General features: G+C 36.0%; 1 protein-coding gene across 1 annotated transcript in view; it reads right to left on the reverse strand.

Moving 5' to 3' along the window:
* Positions 1 to 570: 570 nt before the first annotated feature.
* OSTN (osteocrin) overlaps positions 571 to 21032 on the reverse strand; it is a 28963-nt gene continuing 8501 nt past the window's right edge. Inside the window, exon 3 of the mRNA XM_064575608.1 lies at positions 571 to 667. Coding sequence (XP_064431678.1) covers positions 583 to 667 — 85 coding nt within the window. The 3' untranslated portion in view covers positions 571 to 582. The remainder of the gene's footprint in view (positions 668 to 21032) is intronic.

A 21032-nucleotide genomic window follows, 5' to 3' on the forward strand; every position in this document is an offset into this window, starting at 1 on the left:
ATTTAATTCTCAAAATACTACTATGTTACTATCTAAATGTACAAGATGTACAGAAATAAGATATGGAAACAGGATAATGAACGAAGGAGTGACAGAGCTAGGATTTGGATTAGGTGTTCTGATTCCATGGGCTAATACTCTTTATGCTACACCATTCTCTCTCTTATGTTCCGTGTTATCATAAATCTGGGAATGTAGTTATTGGTAACAAAATGCTGTATGTCACCGAAATGTGTCTTCTTCATAATAGAGGGATTACTACACAGTTCTGTATAGTATGAAGGTGATTTATTACATCAGTTAGAATTGAACCATTGTTCACATATTAATATTCAATAATTATATAAGAATCTGTGAGAATAACTGAATCTATTTTATGGCGAAGTAGATCTAGGACATTCCTTTGCTCCTTAAGCTACTTAGCCTCAATATACTAATTTAGTAGAGAAGAATTGAAGCAGTGAGTTTATAAGCTAGGAAAGTAAAAGGGAAATTTATAAATCAAGATGGATCAATGAGCCCACTGTGAGATGTTAATCAGAAGCCTGCATATACTCAAATTGTACTCACAGTTGGAATCAATTAGCCTCTGGAATTAGAGAGACGGTTTCCACCAATCCGATCCACCGGGGTACCAAATCGCCTTTTTGGATGATCTACTACTTTCCTGAAACAAACCAAGGTGAATATTTTTAAGCTAAAGTCTAAGTTATCAATTAATGACTTTTGCTCTTTTATTTCTTGCAGATCTGGGGGCTTTCTCTGGGAGTTGGAATACACACGATAGTTACCATTCATCAGCACCCACCACGTGCCAGACACTATCTCTTATTCTTTTAACATCTGTCAAAATGAGTATAACTACCTCTACTTTATATCTGAGGAATCTGAAGCTTTGAGAAATTAAATTACTTATCCAGAATCAAACAGTGCTGATGAAAAGCCAGGTCTTATCAGCATACCAATCTGCTGTTTAGTTTGGGTAAGTCCCTTTCTCTCTTCAAATGTTGGTGTATACCTCTGTTAATGAAAGACACACTAGGTCAGTGGTTTTCCCCAGTCTCTGACTCAGAATGGTTCTTCCAGGGAAGAATTGTTCTGGGGGAGGAAAATGTGCTGATGCCAACACTGAATGTGGAATAAGTGTGCTTCTCATGTCTTCACTCGGATTTTATCCAGAGAAGCTTTGTACACAATGGTCTATGTCTGTTATATATTCTCTGTGCCAAATGTTATTTGGAAAAAATAAGCTTCGTTATTAAAATGAAGTTTAAAAAATCCAACAAGAGAACTTCCAGCTTGTATGTTTTGTAAATTCTCTCTTGAGAAAGAAGCATTTTAATTTGCTTTGTTATTGCCAACCCTTAGTTCTACCAAGTCAAAATCCTAATAGGGGAGGTCCCAGAACTCTCAGAACATAACTTTCACTGGCCTTGGAGCTATGAGAAGTTTTGAGTCTTCTTAATGGAGATAGAGACAACTGAATCAGTTTTCAGCAGCTTAAAGAATTGAAAAGATTTGTTTCAGAGTATTTTGAATAGTTTCTGTTCTAACTACTTGCATTAGATTGTCAATATACACTATACAATTTAAGCACTAAAAATGAATGAAAACTTCAGTATGATTTTTTTCTTGTTCTCATTTATTATGTAACTTTTATATAAGGATGTTTTTGTGGCTGTCTTGGGATTGATAAGTCAAACATAGCCTTTGCTTTCAAAAACCTACAATTAAGTACTCTCAGATGAGTAATGATTTAATGTCAATAAGTGGAGGAAAAAAATCTCTCATTTTTATTGACACCAAGTTTTTACCTTAACTACCAGGTCTAATCAGTGTTCCTCATATCACTATTAGGTAAATAATTGATCTAAAAGCTCTGAGAAGTATAGAGAATAATGAAAAATGGGGTATTTTTATTACTGTGTCTTGCACATAGAACATTCCATAAACACTGCTTGATTGTAATCAAAACAATAAGTTTGATGGTAATTAATATTTATTTAATGCTTTATATATGCCACGCACTGTGCTTAGTACTATGTAGACAGAGATGATAAAAATAGGTATGAACCTGATTTGGAGCTTATCCCCAAATGATATTGTAGGAACAGGGAACAGGGCCATGTTATGTTATTTGTTTGTTTGTTTTTACCTAATTCATCCTTCTTTTCTGTTGATTCAGAAGGTTGGCCCTTAGTTTTGCTAGTCAATGCAGATTGCATCATATATATGATCTTAAAAGGATGTCTGCTAGACAACAGTTTGATCAGTGGGGGAAAATGCAGGAAAAAAAATATTTAGTGCTTATCCTTAACCTAGCCATATCTCTGCCTCTACTCTTCAAATTTCTGAAAAACATACCCTTTTAAGTGAAGTCTATCGTTTGTACTTTTGGATTTTTTTTTTGGTACTACATTGACTGCATATTTTTCAACCTGATAATCAAAGGAGAAACATGCTATCTGTAATATTAGCATAAAATTAATGATGAAGAGTTGTAGGAAGTATGCATATCAGTTGTGCTTAGGTATTCTGATGTAATAATTATAAATAATTATTGTTGGAAAAAAGAAAAAAATACCTCTTATATTTTTTATTTTATTTGCATAATTTATAGACTTTTATTTTAAGCAATTGTTTTCCTTGTAGTAAGAATAAGGTCTCCTCAAGGATGTCCACACCATAATCCACAGAACCCATAAGTAAGTCACCTTACCTAGCAAAAGAGACTTTGCAGATAGGATTTAAAAGGACCTTGAGATGAGAACATTATCCTGGATTACCTGGGTAGGCCAAATCTTGTCTAGTCTCTGAAAAAGTGGAAGATGACTGAAAAAGAGTGGGTTGGTCAGAGAGCTGCACTCTGAGAAGGACTTAACCCACCATCACTGGCCTTGAGGAAGGAGGAAAGGATCAAGAAGCAAGGAACAACAGGGGTGCTTGGGTGACTCAGTCAGCCTGGGTGGCTCAGCCTTGGGCCTCTGACTCTCGATTTCTGCTCATGTCATGATCTCAGGGTCCCCATGTCTGCTCTGCGCTCAGTGTGGAGTTGCTTGAGGATTCTCTCTCTCTCCCTTTCCCTCGGCCCCTTCCCCTCTGCTCATGCACACACTCTCTCTCAAATAAATAAATCTTAAAAAAAAAAAAAAGAATGCTGTGACTTCTAGAAGTTCTCAAAAGAAAATAAGAACATCAGTCCTACAACCAAAATGGACTGAATTCTGCCAACAACCTGAATGAGCAGGAAATGAATTCTCCTCTAGAGCCTCCAAGGAGTGCAGCCCACTGACCTCTTTACTTCTTCCATAGCCAGCTGGCAGATCAGGCAAAAGAGAGCGCAGAGCAGCCAGCAGGGAGAATTTTAGAGGCTATACAGTGGCTAACAGTCAATTATATGGCTGCACCTAATTGGAAAGGAGGCTGAGAAAAGTTGTGTAGATTGGCATATGGTGACTGCTGAGGTTATAATGGACTTCTGACCTACAGAATTGTAAGATAATAAATTTGTGTTGTTGTAAGTCCAAAAGTTCAGGTAAGTTACTACCATAGCAATAAAATATGAATATATTTGTGTGATTTAGAGCTTATGCCTGAGGGTAATGTTGTTGATATATATTAAAAAAAATCAGACTGCTATGATCTTTTATTCCTTGAACTATTCAATTCCTTTACTGACTACCTCCATCAGAACTCCAGGAAAGGGGTAAGATAGAAGCCACCTCAGGGTGGAGGAGAGTGCTCAGGAGAAGTTCCAGACATGTAGGAAGAGAAAGTGAAAAACCAACCCCTTCTGGTGTTTAAAGGACTAGTGAGAAGGGGAAGGAAATGGCAGCTGGGAAGAAGAGTGGTGTCACACATGTGAACTGACCTCTCAAAGCACCTGTGGAACGGATGATGGCAGCAAAAGTAACACTTCTGCTTTCTTAAAGGAAAGTATGATGGTCTCATGCATCTTTATAAATTAGAGCAGAACATTTACTGGTTAAGAGTACTAATGCAAACTAACGATGTACTATATCTTGGCTAATTGAATTTAAATTAAAAAAATGAGTACTAATTCATTTTTTCAAAAATAAAGGTAAAATAAATGAAAATAGCATTTTTTCTTTCTTTCCTACTGTTGATCTTTTTTGCTCAAGCAAATAAGAGGCAGCTGTAGTGGTGGAAAGCAAAATAAATTCTTTTTTCCTTCCTTCTTCCCTCGTTCCATGTTCTTTCCTTCCATTCTTTCCCCAAGATTTGATTAGGAACCAGGATATGAAAGACTTAGATTCTATTTGATTCTTCTACTTATCCATAGTGTAAGCATTTGTAGGACTGTTGTCATTCTGAGCTTCTCTTTCTTTTTTGTTTTAAAGATTTTTTTTTTATTTATTTATTCATGAGAGACAGAGAGAGAGAAGCAGAGGGAGAAGCAGGCTCCCAAGGAGCAGGGAGCCCGATGCGGGACTCGATCCCAGGACCCTGGGATCATGACCCGAGCCGAAGGCAGACGCTTAACCGTCTGAGCCACCCAGGCGCCCCTCTTTCTTTTTTGATAAGATTTACGTAATACCTGTTCTACCTTTCAGACCAGTTTGTTTATTTAACACTTACTTCTTAAGTAAATTTGATTGCTTTATGCACAATCATTGTTAGTTTTTCTCTGCACTGGGGATACAGTGATGAATGGGACATGCATTGCCTGAGAAAAGCTAATGAGGTAACACACCTGAAATCATTTTACACGTTTTAACTGATTCTACTATTATTCCCTATCAGTCCTGTCCATTGGCTTTCAAACTATTTGTAGTTTACTATTTCTACAAATAAAAGCTTTATAAAAGAGATCAATATCTAAAATGTTAAGTGAAGAACTGTCCCTGTAAAGAAGTGCCCGCTCTTCTCCATATATGGTGGTCCCTGAAAGAGCTTCCAGAAACATCTAAGGGTGCTTAGAGCAGAGTTTGAAAACAACGGATCAAGTGGATATGAATGTTTTTGCTCTAGCCATAGATCCATAATTACTTTGATTCATTTTCTAAAACTTGGGATTGGTTTCAAGTGCTCACATGTATCTTGAAATCAAATAAGAAAAATAAATAAATATATGTGAAAAGCCATTCAGAATTTAAAATTTTTAGCACGAATACAAAATTAAAACAATTATTCCCATAAAGCAATTAAACAAAAAAATGACCATAGCTCAGTAAGTTAATTTCTATAGTCTCCATCCATTTAGAAGTAAAATGGCAAACTAGTATTTATCTTAAGATTTTTGCTGAAATGAAATATATATCGCAGTACCACACTTGTAACACATACTCTTATAGGAATAAACATTGTGTAAAACATAAATGTTAAGACAGTGAAATATTCTTAAGACCAAAGGGGGAAACTGTACTTTCTGACCATCTAGTCCCTCTTGTGACCAAATAATGGTCTGACATGGCTTTTATTATATATCCATGTTACCTTTTCCATTTTAAAAGATTCTGAAATAGTTTAAGGATACAAAATATCTGTCAAACTAATAAAGAGAATGGATTGATTATTTTAAATACAACTTTAAACTTTACACTAAAATATACTTCTTGTGTTGAATAGGATTTCTTAAACATTTATATTCTTTGATAATCCAGTTTCTGAAAAAATTTTTACATTCTAAAACACACAGTTAGAAAATGTGTATTTAAATGCTTTATTGAAAACCACTTGTTCTCTCCATTATGGTTTGGTGAGCCTGGGTGGCACACTCGGTTAAGCGTCTGCCCTCGGCTCAGGTCATGATCTCAGCGTCCTGGGATCGAGCCCCGCATCGGGCTCCTCCCTTGGCGGGGAGCCTGCTTCTCCCTCTGCCTGCTGCTCTCCCTGCTTGTGCTCTCTCTCTCTCTCTCCCTCCCTCTGTCAAATATATAAATAAATAAAATCTTGAAGAAAAAAAAAGAAAAAAAATCACTTCACACATACAAAATAGCCTATAGATTTATCTATGTTTTTTTTTTTTTTTTTAAGATTTTATTTATTTGACAGAGAGAGGGGGCACCCAGGTAGGCAGAGCGGCAGGCAGACGGAGAAGAAGAAGCAGGCTCCCCACTGAGCAGGGAACCCGATGCGGGGCTCGATCCCAGGACCCTGGGATTATGACCTGAGCCAAAGGCAGACGCTTAATTGACTGAGCCACCCAGGCACCCCTATGTTCAGTTTAAAGAAAAATAACATGAACACTCCTGTTGGCACCAAATGAAGAAATAGAATATTACCAACACCTTGGAATTCCCCAGTTGCTCTTGCTTCCAAATTGCATCCCTTTCATGGCTTGGTCCCAGAAGTAATCTGTAGCCTGAATTTTGGTTTAATTATACCCTTGCTTTTCCTTATAATCTCTATTTATTATTCAAAACTCTCTTGTTTAGTGTAGATGGTTCTAAAATTTTATTTAAAAGAAATCTTGTATGAAGTCTTCTTGACTTCTTTCAGCAAATATTTTGTTTTGAGATTTGTCCATGTTGAGATATACAGCTGCAGTTCTTTATTTTCACTGCTGTGTAATATTTTATTGTATTAACATACAACAGCTTATTCAGACATTCCACCACAGATGGAAATTTGAGTTACTTTCTTTTTTGTCGTTAGTATTTTTCAGATGAAAATTTTCTTATAGATGCCTTTAATGCACGTTTAAGGATTTCTCTCAAGTGTGTTTTTAGAAGTACAATTGTCAGCTATGCCTATACTTAATTATATTGCACAGAGCCAGACTGTTCCAAAGTTGTACCGATTTACATATTCAAGAGCAGAGTATGACAGCTCCTATTGTTTCAAATCTAGGCCAGCCTTTGCAATGTGGGATTTTCGTTTTTCTTTCCCTTCCCCTATGTTCATCTGTTTTGTTTCTTAAATTCCACAAATGAGTGAGATCATATGATATTTGTCTTTCTCTGACTTATTTCGCTTGGCATAATACCCTCTAGGTCCATCCACGTTGCTGCAAATGGCAAGATTTCAAGCATTTGTAATTTTATCTCACTGTGCTTTTAACTTGCTTCCTCTGAATAAGTTTCTCCCTTTTTCCTTTGTTTATTGGCTACTTGGATTTCTTCTTTTGGAAGTGTCTGTTCAAGTCTGTTGCCTGTTTTCTATTGGTTAGTTTTTCTTTTGTTTTGTTTTGTTCTGTGGCGTTTTTTGTTTGGTTGGTTTTTTTTTGAGAGAGAGAGAGAGGAAGGGAGAGAGATGGTGGGGGAAGGGCAGAAAGAGAGGAAGAGAGAGAATCTTAAGCAGATTCCATGCCCAGCTTGGAGCATGACCCAGGGCTCAATCTCAGGACCCTAAGATCATGACTTGAGCCAAATTCAAGGATGGGACGCTTCACCGAATGAGTCACCCACGTACCCCAGTTAGTTTTCCTTTTAAATATTGATTTGTAGGAGGGTTACAGATACTCAGAATGTTAGATATTGTCAGCTATATGCAAGTATCCTCTCCCATTTGTGGCTACTCTTTACTGTGTCTTTTATGAAAATCTTTAATGTTGTTTTTAAATTTATCAGTATTTTTACTTTTTGTTTATTAATGACTTCTGCTCCAATGTTATGAAGATATTCTCCTATTTCATCCTAAATTCTTTTTGTAGTTTTGCTTTTCACATTTATGTTCTTAATCCTTTTGAAATTATATTTTTATTTATGGAGTGAGACAAAGGTCATTTTTTTTATATTCATATTCAATTATTTATAAGTGTTAGATTCAGCTTATTAAGTTTCATGGAAAATCCTTTTGCAATTTTACCTTGAATTGTATTGAATCTAAGCTATAAATACGTTTGGAGAGAATTGAAATCTTTATGCTATTGAATCTTACTATCTAAGATCTTTTTTTTAGGTTATCTTTCATGCCCTCTCAAAAATTTTTGTAATTTTCTCCATAAAGACCTTGCATAGTTTATTGGATTTGTTGTTGTTGTGACACCATTTAAGAACATGTGCTGTAGGTTTTTTAATAGGTGTCCCTTACTTGGTTAAAAAAAAAGTTTCTTTCTATTTCTATTATTAGTTATCAGTGATTTTGATCATAAGTAGCTGCTTAATTTTATTGAGTGCTTTTTCTGCATCTATTGAATGATGTGGCTTTACTTCTTCACTCTATTAACTCTGTTAATTGTCCTTCCAAAGCAAATGAAACTTTTACTGTATTTATGTGATGAATCCAACATGATAATGTTGTATTGATCTTTTTAATACATTACTGGAATTGTTTTGTTAATTTTTTTGTAGGAATTTGTACCTGTTGTCATTAATGCAGTTTTCCTATAATTTTTTCTTGTTCTCTCCATTATGGTTTGGTGATCAGATAATGCATTCTCATGAAATGAGTTGAGGATTGCACCTTCTTTTTTGGTTATCCTATTGTTACTTAATTATATCATGTTGTGAAAATATGTTCCATATAGTAACCAAAGCTTTAAACATTTTAAGGCTTATTTTGTGGACTAGAACTTCATTGATTTTAATAGTTATTTCATGTGAACGTAAATGTTTTTTTTTCCCCCATTGTTGGATACAACAACAACTTTTACTGATCCTGCTTATGATTTTGAGTTCCAAGGAAAGAAACCTAAGAATCAGAGTGTGGAGAATGTTCCCTAAAAACAACAGTCTGATTTGCCTGTACATCTTAAATGGGCAATAAAATGCTAGGCCCTGTCAACAAGGGCATGCCACTCCAGTAACACTGAGTAATACGCAGAAAGGGAAGATACAGTAATGGTTAACAGAGGATGTCCTTTTAAATAGTTCAATAATTTATTTTTATTTTTTTAAAGATTTTATTTATTTATTTTTTGAGAGAGAGCACAAGCTGGGAAAGGGGCAGAAGGAGAGGGATTAGCAAGCTCCCTGCCGAGCAGGGAGCCCAACAGGGGCTTGATCCCAGGACCGTAGGGATCCCATGACCCGAGCTGAAGTTAGACGCTTAACTGACTGAGCCACCCAGGCGCCCCTTAAGTAGTTCAGTAATTTAGATTAGTATAGTATGTAATTAAATTATTATACTATACAGCTTAGATGAGTACAGTAGCCAGGCTCCGACATGAACCCCAATAATACCACCATAATGCAGTCTTCTTCTGCACTGAGCAGGGCTGATCTCTGTAACTACCAGTATATTATGATTACTGTGTGACTTCCGAAGCTGAGTCATGAAGATATTGCAGCTTCCACCCTGCTTTGTTGGATCACTCACATTAGGGAAGTCATCTGCCATTTCCTAAGGACACTCTAACAGCCCCATAGAGAGGTTTATGTAGCAATGAACTGAAGCCTCCTGCCAACTGCCAGTGAGGAACTAAGACTTCCTGCCATCAGCCATGTTGAGTGGGCCATTTTAGAAATGGATAATCCAGCCCTGGTATAGCCTCCAGGTGACTGCAGCCCTGGCCTACTTCTTCACTGAAACCCTTAGAGAGACCTTGAGCCAGATGCATTCAAGCAAAAGTTTTCTGGATTTCTGATGCACAGAAATTATGTGAGAACATCAACATTTATTAATGTTTTAAGTTGCTAAGTGTTGGGTAACCTGCCCACATAGCAATAGATATCTAATACCATGAGATTAAAAATGCTCTGGGATTCCACAAGAGAAGAGATCACGTCTAATATGGGGGTTCCAGAAAGAATTTATGGAGCATGTGGAAACAATAAAGCAAATGATGGTCCCAGTCTTGGTTTCACAATTTATAATTAAGGCATAGAATTAAGAAATGACTGAATGACAGGGTGCCTGGCTGGCTTAGTCAGAAGAACATGTGACTCTTGATCTCAGGGTCATGGGTTCAAGCCCCATACTGGGGGTAGAGATTACTTAAATAAACAAATAAACTTTAAAAAAGAAGAATAAATGACTATAGGAGGACAGCTACAACTATATGAACTTGGAAGGACTGACCTGTGAGGACAGACTAAAATGAAGGACTCAACAAAGCCCTGTAAAGAATGAAAAGGTAAATCATCAAAGTCCACAGAATTGTGTTTAAAACAGACATTTAGGCTTTTAAATTCAAATTCCAGAATATTAGGATGGAGGACCATATTAAGTCTGAATGATAATGTAGTTTTTAGGGGCCAGTACACAATGTCCCTTTTTCCCCTGGAGTCCACATTCAGAAACGATAGAGAAATACGCTATGATCAATGCATGGAAATCAAAATATCATTTTTATTAGTGATCTGATAAACATAGGATGTGGCTTCACATCTGCATTTGAAAGGGCTTCTTTATATTTCCTGCTTGGATTAGACCAATTTATATGACTAATCATGGTTATCAAGTAATGACAGGAAGAAAGGTGATCAACGAAACATGCTCAACTCTTCCTCAATAACTGGCCTATTAGATAAATGACTGCTTTCTCTTCCAGAAGGGAGTGAATCTAGGGTAGGACAAGAAGCAGTCTTTCCCTAACTGGAGTTCCTCTACATGGAAATTTGAGGCTTAATAAATGGGATATGTTTAGGAAGATGGAAGAAAGTGCTACTTTGCTTAGCAGAAAGTTGATGTATGACTTCTGGAATTCTATTTCAAAGTAGTGATTCAATTTTAAATGGATTCTGTTAAATTTATGATGATGGTGCTGACTAAGCATAATGTCACCTTCTAAAGTATTATCCCAAGGAATGGGCAGAAACAAACCATGAACACTGGAATAAATAATGAGATTGAAGTTTCTGTAAAGTAACATAGGCATGCTTGATTTGGAAATTGCTGCAAAGTGCTAGGATAAGGCATAAGGGATCTTCATTTGCTTGGCTCATGAACCTCTGTGAGGGTCTAATGAAACTTTCAGAACTTCTACCCAGCAAATAGATTTACACAAAAACGTCTTCTAGAATTTTCTTTTGGGGGTGGGGGTAGGTGATGTACATATCAAAGCCTATCCACGGAATTAAGTATTGCCACTTCTGGGAGAAGGTTTTAAACTCATTCATATATGAGTTAGGGTAGGGAGCAAAGGCAAAGGGACTGTCTCAGTCTGTGGTATTGAGATGCAGTGATGAGAGGCCAGCAATAGAGAGCAGTTACGAGGAACAATGGCCCCGGATTATGCTTAAGAGCATTTCCTATTATACAGCCAGGCTTTTCAACTAGGAGGAAGGAAGTAGGGAAATAGAACACCACACTCTGAATCATTGTCCTGCATTTCTCACTCTGAAATGGAGCCCATTTTGAACTACCTCCTATGGGCATCACCAAATAAGAACTGGAAAGGAATAGCAAAAATCATGAGACGTCTAGGTTGGCCTAGGTCTCTAGCATTGCTTCCCAATTAATTAGAAAGGAAAATGAAATGTTAGGATTTTTACCTTTAGTCTTTGGGACTGTCATCAAGAAGGGCAATCATATTCAACAAAATGAAACTGCAACTGCTATTCTCAACTGCAGTCTGAATTTAATGTCTGGCTTAGGATAGAAACCCATATATCATTGGTATAATTTTTCTAAAACTTTTTATTTAATGAATACATTCTAAGTGAACCTTGTTGTTCTGCGCCTTGGAAAAGTGCCTTTTTCATGCAGAACTTTAATCTTTTCATCAGAAGCAGCTATTTACCCGGAAAGTTATTGGATTTGGAGTTAAACAATCTAACGTTCTAGCTGGCAATCTCAGGAAAATCATTTTATCTCCCTGAAAATATGCAAATTAAATGGGGATAATAATATCTTCTTTTATTTATTTATTTATTTTTAAGATTTTATTCATTTATTTGAGAGAGAGAGAATGAGAGAGAGCAAGCACATGAGAGGGGGGAGGGTTAGAGGGAGAAGCAGGTTCCCTGCCGAGCAGGGAGCCCGATGCGGGACTCGATCCCGGGATTCCGGGATCATGACCTGAGCCGAAGGCAGTCGCTTAGCCGACTGAGCCACCCGGGCGCCCGATAATAATATCTTCTTAGAGAGTTATAGGGATTAGGGAAAAAAACCAAACATATATACCAGAATGTTAAAATGGGATTTTTTTTCTATCTCAGTTTCGGCTGTGGCCTCAAAAGGCTGCGGAAAAACAGAAGCAGGTGGCAAGTATTTCTTCTGGCACTCCAAAGTGAGATGCTAGACTCACGCAGGTTTTGCAAAGGGGTTTCCTAAAAACTGATTTGCCCAACTTGAGTCCAATAAAAGGTTAGATGTAGAGTAGGTGAAGAAGGAGAATTTCCGCGGGATGAGTTATTGGAGAACAGTGGTATTTTTCCTCCTCTTTCATATTCTGGGGTGGGGGGTTGGCTTCAGGAAAACAACTTAGATGGCTTGACATATGCCCTTGGAAGCAGACAGGCTCGAGAGAATAGTGTCAGCGAAATAGGAAGAGCAAGAAGCTGTGAGAGATCGCTCCGGGCAAGAATGAAGAGATGGTGACATAAGGAACAGCTTCAGGTTCAGTGACCGGAATCAAAGGGGTGGGTTTTCAGGGCGCCTGGGTGGCTCAGTCGTTAAGCGTCTGCCTTCGGCTCAGGTCATGATCCCAGGGTCCTGGGATCGAGCCCCACATTGGGCTCCCTGCTCGGCCAGGAGCCTGCTTCTCCCTCTCCCACTCCCCCTGCTTGTGTTCCCTCTCTTGCTGTGTCTCTCTCTGTCAAATAAATAAATAAAATCTTTAAAAAAAGAAAGGGGAGTGGGTGTTCTGTGGAGCAGACGCAGAGCAAGCACGTGGGTAGAGTCAGCCTAGGTTCATTATAAAGGGCACCTTCCCTGACGGGCTTGCTGCCAGGGGTGATGGTGAGGCGACCTTAGGAGGATGCTGGAGCTGGTGTCAAACGAAGTAGTTGGGAAGCGAGGATGAGGATGAGGGGCAAACTGACCTACCAGAGAAGAAACATTGCAGGAAGCAAGGATGTTTATGTCAATGTTCCCAATGGGGGTTATGTGATGACTCCAAAAAACATCCCATGATAAGGAATCAGCTTTGAGCATTTACTGAGACCAGAGAGCAGTAAAGCATAATAGTATCAGTCAAGTCAGATTTTTCCTAACCTCTCTGCACTGCCATCCCCAAGACCAGGGAAGCAGAATGCAGCCCACTGTAGTAGGGGAAGGGGTGAGGATAAACTGACTACAAGCAACCCCCTTCCCATTGCTTGAATGGGGCCTAAGCAGGGGAGAGGAGAAACTTTAATCATACCACTGCATGGGCATAGAGTCCTTCTCTTTGAATTAAGTGGTTATAATAACAACGTACTGGAGGAAAGTTTATTGACCTGAACCTGTGCAATGTGCCATAATTACACTGGGTATCTTCCATCTCACTTGCCAGAGTCAATCTCTGCCTTTACTCATTTGACTTTCAGTCCAGGAGGCTATGTGTTTGGATCACATAAAAATTCCTTTGCTTTCTGGCTTCGGTTTGGTTTAGGCAATGGGCAGCCTTGAAAAGAGACCAGAAGAACAGAGGAAGTGAGGTCAGGATAATTCCCCCTGCCTTCTCCCTTGCCAGGTCACTTCCCCCAACTGAAGGTGACTGCTTCTCTCAACCCAGCTGACTGTTCAGGATTGTCTCTCTGACTTCTGGAAACTTTTCCCTTCCTTATCTCTTTAGACCTGTGTCTCAGGCTGTTGCGCCATCCATTTCGATTCCCCTCTTCCCCTCTACTGGAACTAATGAGAACAAATCCTTCTCAAATTTTCCTATTTCAAATGTACTTCCTGTTCCTGCAGAAACTCCGACTGACACAATAATGCTGAGCTCAAGATATTAATGAGAGAATTCAAGGAATAACAGTTGTGAAGATGCTTATAGTGACTAAATATAAATAAAGTATTAGTATTGTTTTCTTTTCCACAAGCTATTCTCAGCATTGCGTGAGGAGTGAGGGAAAACAGTTTTTAGAGAAATTCCAGGCCAATTATTAGCATCTTCTAATGTTAAAGTGTCATTCACACAGTAGATGTTCTTTTGCCAGGGATATAATCATAGCTGCTTCATTTTATTTGCATAATGAGAAAACCATTCATTAACTGCAGGCTTTAAACAAGTGGACTGAATGAGGAAAATACTTTGGACTTCAAAGCATGGTTAACTTTGCCCTGAGAATTAATTTGCACATCCATTTGAAAATGAAGCTGGTGTCAAATTGAGGTGGAAAAAAAGTTAAGCATCATACAAAATAGGAACCAAGAGGTGGTTCTTTGCTTCATTTTAATATGATCTGACATAGACTTTTCTCTGTTTATCTTTTCATGATTGTTTTTGTTTTTATTTTTACCCAACTATTCATTCATCTTTCTGTTTCCATCTCTTATGAAGTTTTTCAAAAGCAGAGTGTAAAATTTTTCTTTTCTGAATATTTTACAAAAATTGAAAATAAAATGAGTGTCATTTGCTTGAAAGTTTGAGTTTTTAAATGTGGAGTCATGTACCAATATAATTCAGGGATCCATGAATGTGATGGGAAAATTTTACATCTTCAATTTCATTATCCTCTAATTGAAATATAGCAATTCCTTCACTTATGAATGCAGGGAACAAATCACAATAACATTAGGAGTACTTAGACCTTTGTTACAAATAGAAATCACAGATCCATTCAGATCACATTTGAAATTGCTTTTATGTTTAGAACTATTTGAAATGTTTGTTTTTTAGACTTCTCTCTTAGAACTTGTTATTTTATATATTAATAAATAAGCATATATGTTGTTATATACTAATTAATTTTAATTTTTTTGATAATTCTATTTCTATACATTGGTAATCTTTGAACTCTTATGAATATTATCTACTTAAGAACAATAATATGAGAAGTCTGTAGGTTTCACCAAACTACCAAAGTGGCCCATGACCCAAAAAAGCTTATGAGTCCCAGGATTAAGTGATGAATGAAATCTTGGGCCTACAGTATGAAAATGGATCTTGGACCCATGCCCTACTGTGGGTGAATATGAAAAGGTAGAGAATGCATGCCTGAGAAGGATAAAACTTGATGGCATACACATGAAAACCACAGATGTTTATAAGCAACAAAGAAAGTGTGCACACTCATGTTAAAGTAATATGATAACTCTTAATTTTGTGAAAATTTCAAAAATAAATAGGGAAGAGGTTAAAGCTACCTGGATTGGTAGACCAAGGCTATTGTCTCAAATATGATAAAAGAGCAGCAAATAACCTTATGTATGACTCTCCCAAGCAAAATTACGATAATTTTTATGAATTTTCTATTTATAAGATAGTGCAAAACTTTAAACTCTGTCTTTTTATACTAAATATGGGAAAATGCAGATTTTTGTCCTGTCACTTTATTATACACATTTCAATGATACAAAGATATTTTTGTTAACAGAAAATTTTAACCTTTAATCTTGAGTTATCATTACACTTTGAAAAAAATCTAAAATTGTTTTTCTATTAAAACTTAAGATGTAGAGAACTATTTTATGCAAGCGCATAATTATTTTCCATTGTTTTCCACCTTCTTAATATACAAACCAAATTTAATATTTACTTTGAGACCAAGAACAGGAATCCCTATTAAAAAAATAAATCCTGAAAAAAAACCCCACAAGATGTGTCCTTTGAATTTAATTTGAAAGAGTAAAACATCAACTATTGAAAATAAAAATATAAAATGCATAAATAACCTATATCTACATAAGAAAATTGTTAATATGTATACATCATTCTAAATAAATTCTAAATAAAACAATCCTGGCATTGAAGCTCACTTTTTTTGCTATGCCAGTGAGTACAGAAAAGCCTAGTCTCTGTATTCTAATTCCAGAGGTGAAGCAAGGTAAAAAGTCTAGATTAAGGGAAATCCTCAGTTTTTCAAGCTCATGGGGAAACTACTGTGCAAATGTATTAGTTCTACTTAACTCATTTCTAACTTCTGGAAGTAGTCGGAAGTGAAGGGAAAGGTAGAACAAAAGGAAATCGAAAACTGATTTTTGACCACCAAAGATCATCAGTTACTCTACTAAAATCCATTCTTGCTTTATATACGTTGGATGGGACCGTCACTGTCTAGCTTCAGAGATATTGAATGGGTTTATATGGGTTTTGCATAGTTTTTGAACATGGCAGTTTTTGAACATAGTTTTGGAACACGGTGTTCCTGTGTGGCACCGAATCTCCTTCCCAAGTTCACTTCTTATCCTGCTTCTTGTCTGTATCTGATATTAAGCCCACCCCATGCATTAAGCCCTTACAAGAACATGCCTCACAAGAATGTTCAAGCCTGTAAACCATCTCTTAGATGAGTTCCCCTCCACAGAATAATTGTTCTTACTCCATTTAAACTTTCAAAAGCAGTATTGGTTATTTCAGTCAAAATTTGTTAGTACTGCTGAATATGAAAAATTATCTTTTTTTTTTACCTCTTCTGGAAAATTATTGAAAAACACCCATCATCTCCTCAAATAGTGATTCCCTCTGTTCTATTTGTTCCCACTAAAATCTCATTAGATTGATTTATACGTTATAATTTCTCATTCTGTTCTCCATCTCTTTTGATATATTCTGAAGGCATTTCCTTAGCCTTCTCATATGATGAATTCATTTACTGTTTGGCCAGATCTAATCTGCTATTTCTCTCATTGTGTAGTTTTTTTTTTTTTCCCCTTCATTTTCTCATGGGATATTTCAGATACCTGCCAAATACAATCATATGAAAAGCTCCCAAGCATCCCTCATTCTAAGTCAACAATCACCAGTTAGGCAAATCTTGCTTCCTCCATTCCATTCTCATTCCTTTACTATTTTGAAGCAAGTCCAAGATAAATACTTTCAGTTAAAGTTTTAAATGAGAATCTCTCTCACTTTTAATGTAACCACAGTACCATTTTCATATTTAAAAGTACACACTAATTACTTAAAATCATCAAGTAGCCCCTGTTCACATTCACAATTGTTTCTTACAAAGTTATTTTTTTTAAACATGACTGGTTAATAAATGTCTTATTCTGCTTTAATCTTTAGGATGCCCTTTCCCCTCCATCTCTTTCTTTTTCTTCAAAACCTTGTAATTCTTTATTGAAGAAACTGGATTATTCATCTTGCAGTATCCTATAGTCTGACTCCTGCTGTTTGGCAACTTGCAGTCTCTGAAGATTTCTGTCTTCCATATTTCCTGAAAATCCACATACTAGGTGGGTCTAGGGCAAGACTCTTTTGTCTTTTTGATGGATTTTTGCCAATTGAACACACACAAGAATGGTAGATCAGAAAAATTTTAAATGCTTTTTTTTCTTATGTCAACGAGTAGCATCTTTTTATGTGGATTGTGCGTGCTTTGCATTTCTTTTTTATAAACTATTTTTACCCCATTCTTCTATAGACTTGTTCGTTTTCTTCTCTATGTTTAAAAGTTCTTTATATATATTAAAGTTGTTAACACTTTGTCTTTGATGTAAGTTATACGCATTTCTCCAATTTATTATTTTTCCTTTTTTTAAATTTTATTTTATTATGTTATGTTAGTCACCATACATCATTAGTTTTTTTTCCTATTTATTTATTTATTTATTTATTGATGTAGTGTTCCATGATTCATTGTTTGCATATAATACCCAGTGCTCCATTCAATACGTGTCCTCTTTAATACCCATCACCAGGCTAACCCATCCCCCCACCCCCCTCCCCTCTAAAACCCTCAGTTTGTTTCTCAGAGTCCGTGGTCTCTCATGGTTAGTCTCCCCTTCTGATTTTGTCCTTCATTTTTCCCTTCCTACTATCTTTTTTTTTTTTTTTTACATATAATGTATTATTTGTTTCAGAGGTACAGGTCTGTGATATTTTTCTTTTTACTTTGCTTTATGATATCTGTAGCCATGGAAATGTCAAAAAATATGTAATCAATCAAATGTATCTAGTTTTTCCGTATTTTTTTTCTGAACTTTTCTGGATTTTTGTACCAGAAATTTGGAAGATTTTACCTACTCTTTCTCTGAACAGAACTCGCCAATGTTTTCTTCATAGAAATGGATTCATCTGTTTTATCACTTAAATCTCTAATTCATTTAGAATTTATCATAATATATAGTTTGAGAAAGGATCAATTTTATCTTTTGTTTTCCATATTTCCAGGTCACTTATTCAGAGTCTATCCTTTTACTCACTAATATCTGATACTGCTTTTTAAATCAAGTAATATATCTATTTCTTGAATTTCTGTTCTGTTAATTAAAAAAATTTATTTTTTAAATTTTCGATGCACCCATGGGTTAGTATACCACTGTATGGAAAGGAAAATATGATATTTTAAAATATTTGGTAGGGCTCTTCTTTCTTCTTTCTTTGGGGTTTTTCCATCTATGCTAGTTTTTAATTTTTTCAAATTAATTTTGTAATCAATTTCTTTAGATCCAAAAAAAAACTGAGAGTATTTTTTTTATTGTAATTGTGTTAAGTTTGTAATTTAACTTAAGAAGAGCTGCCATCTTTCCTGCTTTTGAGCCTTTTGTTGCAGGAACACAGTGTGAGCCTCCATTTGTTCAAATCTACTTTTCATATTTTAGCATTTTTCTTATAGTTTTCCTCATATGCTCATATATGAGCATATATTTTTGTTGTTGTTGTTCTTATTTAAATTCCAGTTAGTTAACATACAGTGTAATATTAGTTTCAGGTGTACAATATAGTGACTCAACACTTGGTGCTCATCACAAGTGCCCTCCTTAATCCCCATCACCTATTTTACCCATCCCCCGACCCACCTCCCCTCTGGTGACCATTAGTTTGTTCTCTACAGTTAAGAGTCTGTTTCTTGGTTCATCTCCCTTTCTTTTTTTTTCCCCTTTGTTCATTTGTTTTGTTTTTATAGTCCACATATGAGTGAAATCACATGGTATTTGTCTTTCTCTGACTTGTTTCACTTAGCATTATATTCTCTAGCTCCACCCATGTCATTGCAGATGGCAAGATTTCATTCTTTTTTATAGTTGAGTGATGGACATTCTTTGCTAGCTGTATGCCTAGATATTTTCCTATTTTTACACAATTGTAAGTGAGGTCTTCTATCTTCTATCTGCTCTCTGCTTGTATATACAAGTGCTATTAGCTTTATATATTTATGCACTTTGCATTTTTATCAACAGGGTTTTGTTGTGGTAGTTTTTCCATTAGTTATCTTGGTTTTTCCAACTCGTCATTTGTTTTTTATTTTTTGTTTGTTTTTAAAAAGATTTTATTTATTTATTTGAGAGAGAGAGAGAGAGAGAATGAGCAAGGGGAGGGGCCAAAGCACAAGGAGACTCCCCACTGAGTGCGGAGGCAATGGGGGCTCACTCAATCCCAGGGCCCTGAGATCATGACTTGAGCAAAGTCAGACACTTAACCCACTGAACCACCCAGCCACTCCCAACTTGTCATTTGTAAATAAATGTAGTTTTGCTTCTTTCTTTCCAATTATTATGTCTCCAAATGTTTTCTCTTGTCTAAATGCGTTTCTAAACTGTAGTAGAAATAATGGGCATGGTTTTCCTGTTCCTCACTGTAGTAAAATTTCCAGTATATGTCACCATTAGGTAAGATACTGGCTTTGGGTTAGGGTGCACAAACACACACACACACACCATATTAAGGATGTATCTGTCAGGTCTCATTTTGTTGTACTTTAAAAAATATAATAAATGTTAAATTTTGTCAAATGCCTTTTCTGCCATCTATGGATATGATCACATGCTTTTTCTCCATTGCTCTATTGATAGGATGGATTACATTAAAGGAATTCCTAATATTGAATGACACATTCCTGGAATAAGCCCAATTGACTAAGATGTGTTATATTTTTAAAGTTTTACTGGATTCTGTTTATTAACTTCATATCTATAGTTTTTGCACTGATATTCATATATGACATGAGTCTAAAATTTTATTTTTAAAATGTAATGTTTGTGATTTGGGGATCAATATTCTATTTGTATCAGGAAATGAACTTGGAAAGTTTACTTTGTTTATTAAGATCTGAAAAGGTAAAATAACCATGGGATTATCTGATAACCTAAGATTTGGTAAAATCCTCTCATGAAAATATCTGGATCTGCTTTCTCTTGGTCTGCTCTTTTAAAATTAAAAAAAAAAAAATCTCCATGGTAATTGGACTATTCATCTCTTTTGGGGTCAATGTTCTTAAAGGATTTTTTTCTAAAATTTTATCCTTTTTTCCCAGGTCTTCAGTTTATTTATATACAGTTGAGCTAAGTTGTTTTCTTTTTAAAGATTCTCTATTTCGGTGTTTCCATCTTGTCATTTCTAATTTTGTGAGTTTGCTTTCTACTTTTTTCTTAATTAGGTTAGGTTAACTAGTGGCTTGGATTTTTCTTGATTTAAGAAACATGGCCTTACATTTATTTCTTTTATCCTATGTTTTGCTTCACAAACATTGATTTCAACTTTTGTCATTGTTCCTAGTTTCTGCTTTATTTTTCTCCTCTGGCTTTTCTTGGCATATTTTGTTGTTCTTTCTAGATTTTTTTGTGTGTCATTTGCTTTATTTTTGCTTTTTATTTTTATTGGTATAATGATGATTTTTATCTGATATTTGTTTTATCTCCCCCAATACTACATTTTCATTATTATTCTTTTCAATAAAGTGTGTGATTTTATTTTGTATTTTTCTTTGACCCAACAGCTATTTAACGATATGGTTTATATTTCCTAGGTAAAAGTGCCTCTTGTTTTCTGGTTTTGTTATTAAGTTCTAGTTTATTGTATTTCAGTTAGTGAATGCTTTTTTTTTTTTTTTTTAAAGATTTTATTTATTTATTTGAGAGAGAGCGAGAATGAGAGACAGAGAGCATGAGAGGGAGGAGGGTCAGAGGGAGAAGCAGACTCCCCGCCGAGCAGGGAGCCCGATGTGGGACTCGATCCCGGGACTCCAGGATCATGACCTGAGCTGAAGGCAGTCGCTTAACCAACTGAGCCACCCAGGCGCCCCGTGAATGCTTTTTTAATATATCTGTTCTTTAGAATTTCTAGAGGGTTTGTCACCTCAGAGTAAATTTTTTTAAATAAAAATTTTATTATTTTTTGACAGAGAGAGACACAGTGAGAGAGGGAACACAAGCAG

The sequence above is a fragment of the Mirounga angustirostris genome, unplaced genomic scaffold (assembly GCF_029215605.1).
Source record: "Mirounga angustirostris isolate CCGP_5_RB_7025 unplaced genomic scaffold, mMirAng1.0.hap1 SCAF_1, whole genome shotgun sequence".
NCBI lineage: Eukaryota > Metazoa > Chordata > Mammalia > Carnivora > Phocidae > Mirounga > Mirounga angustirostris.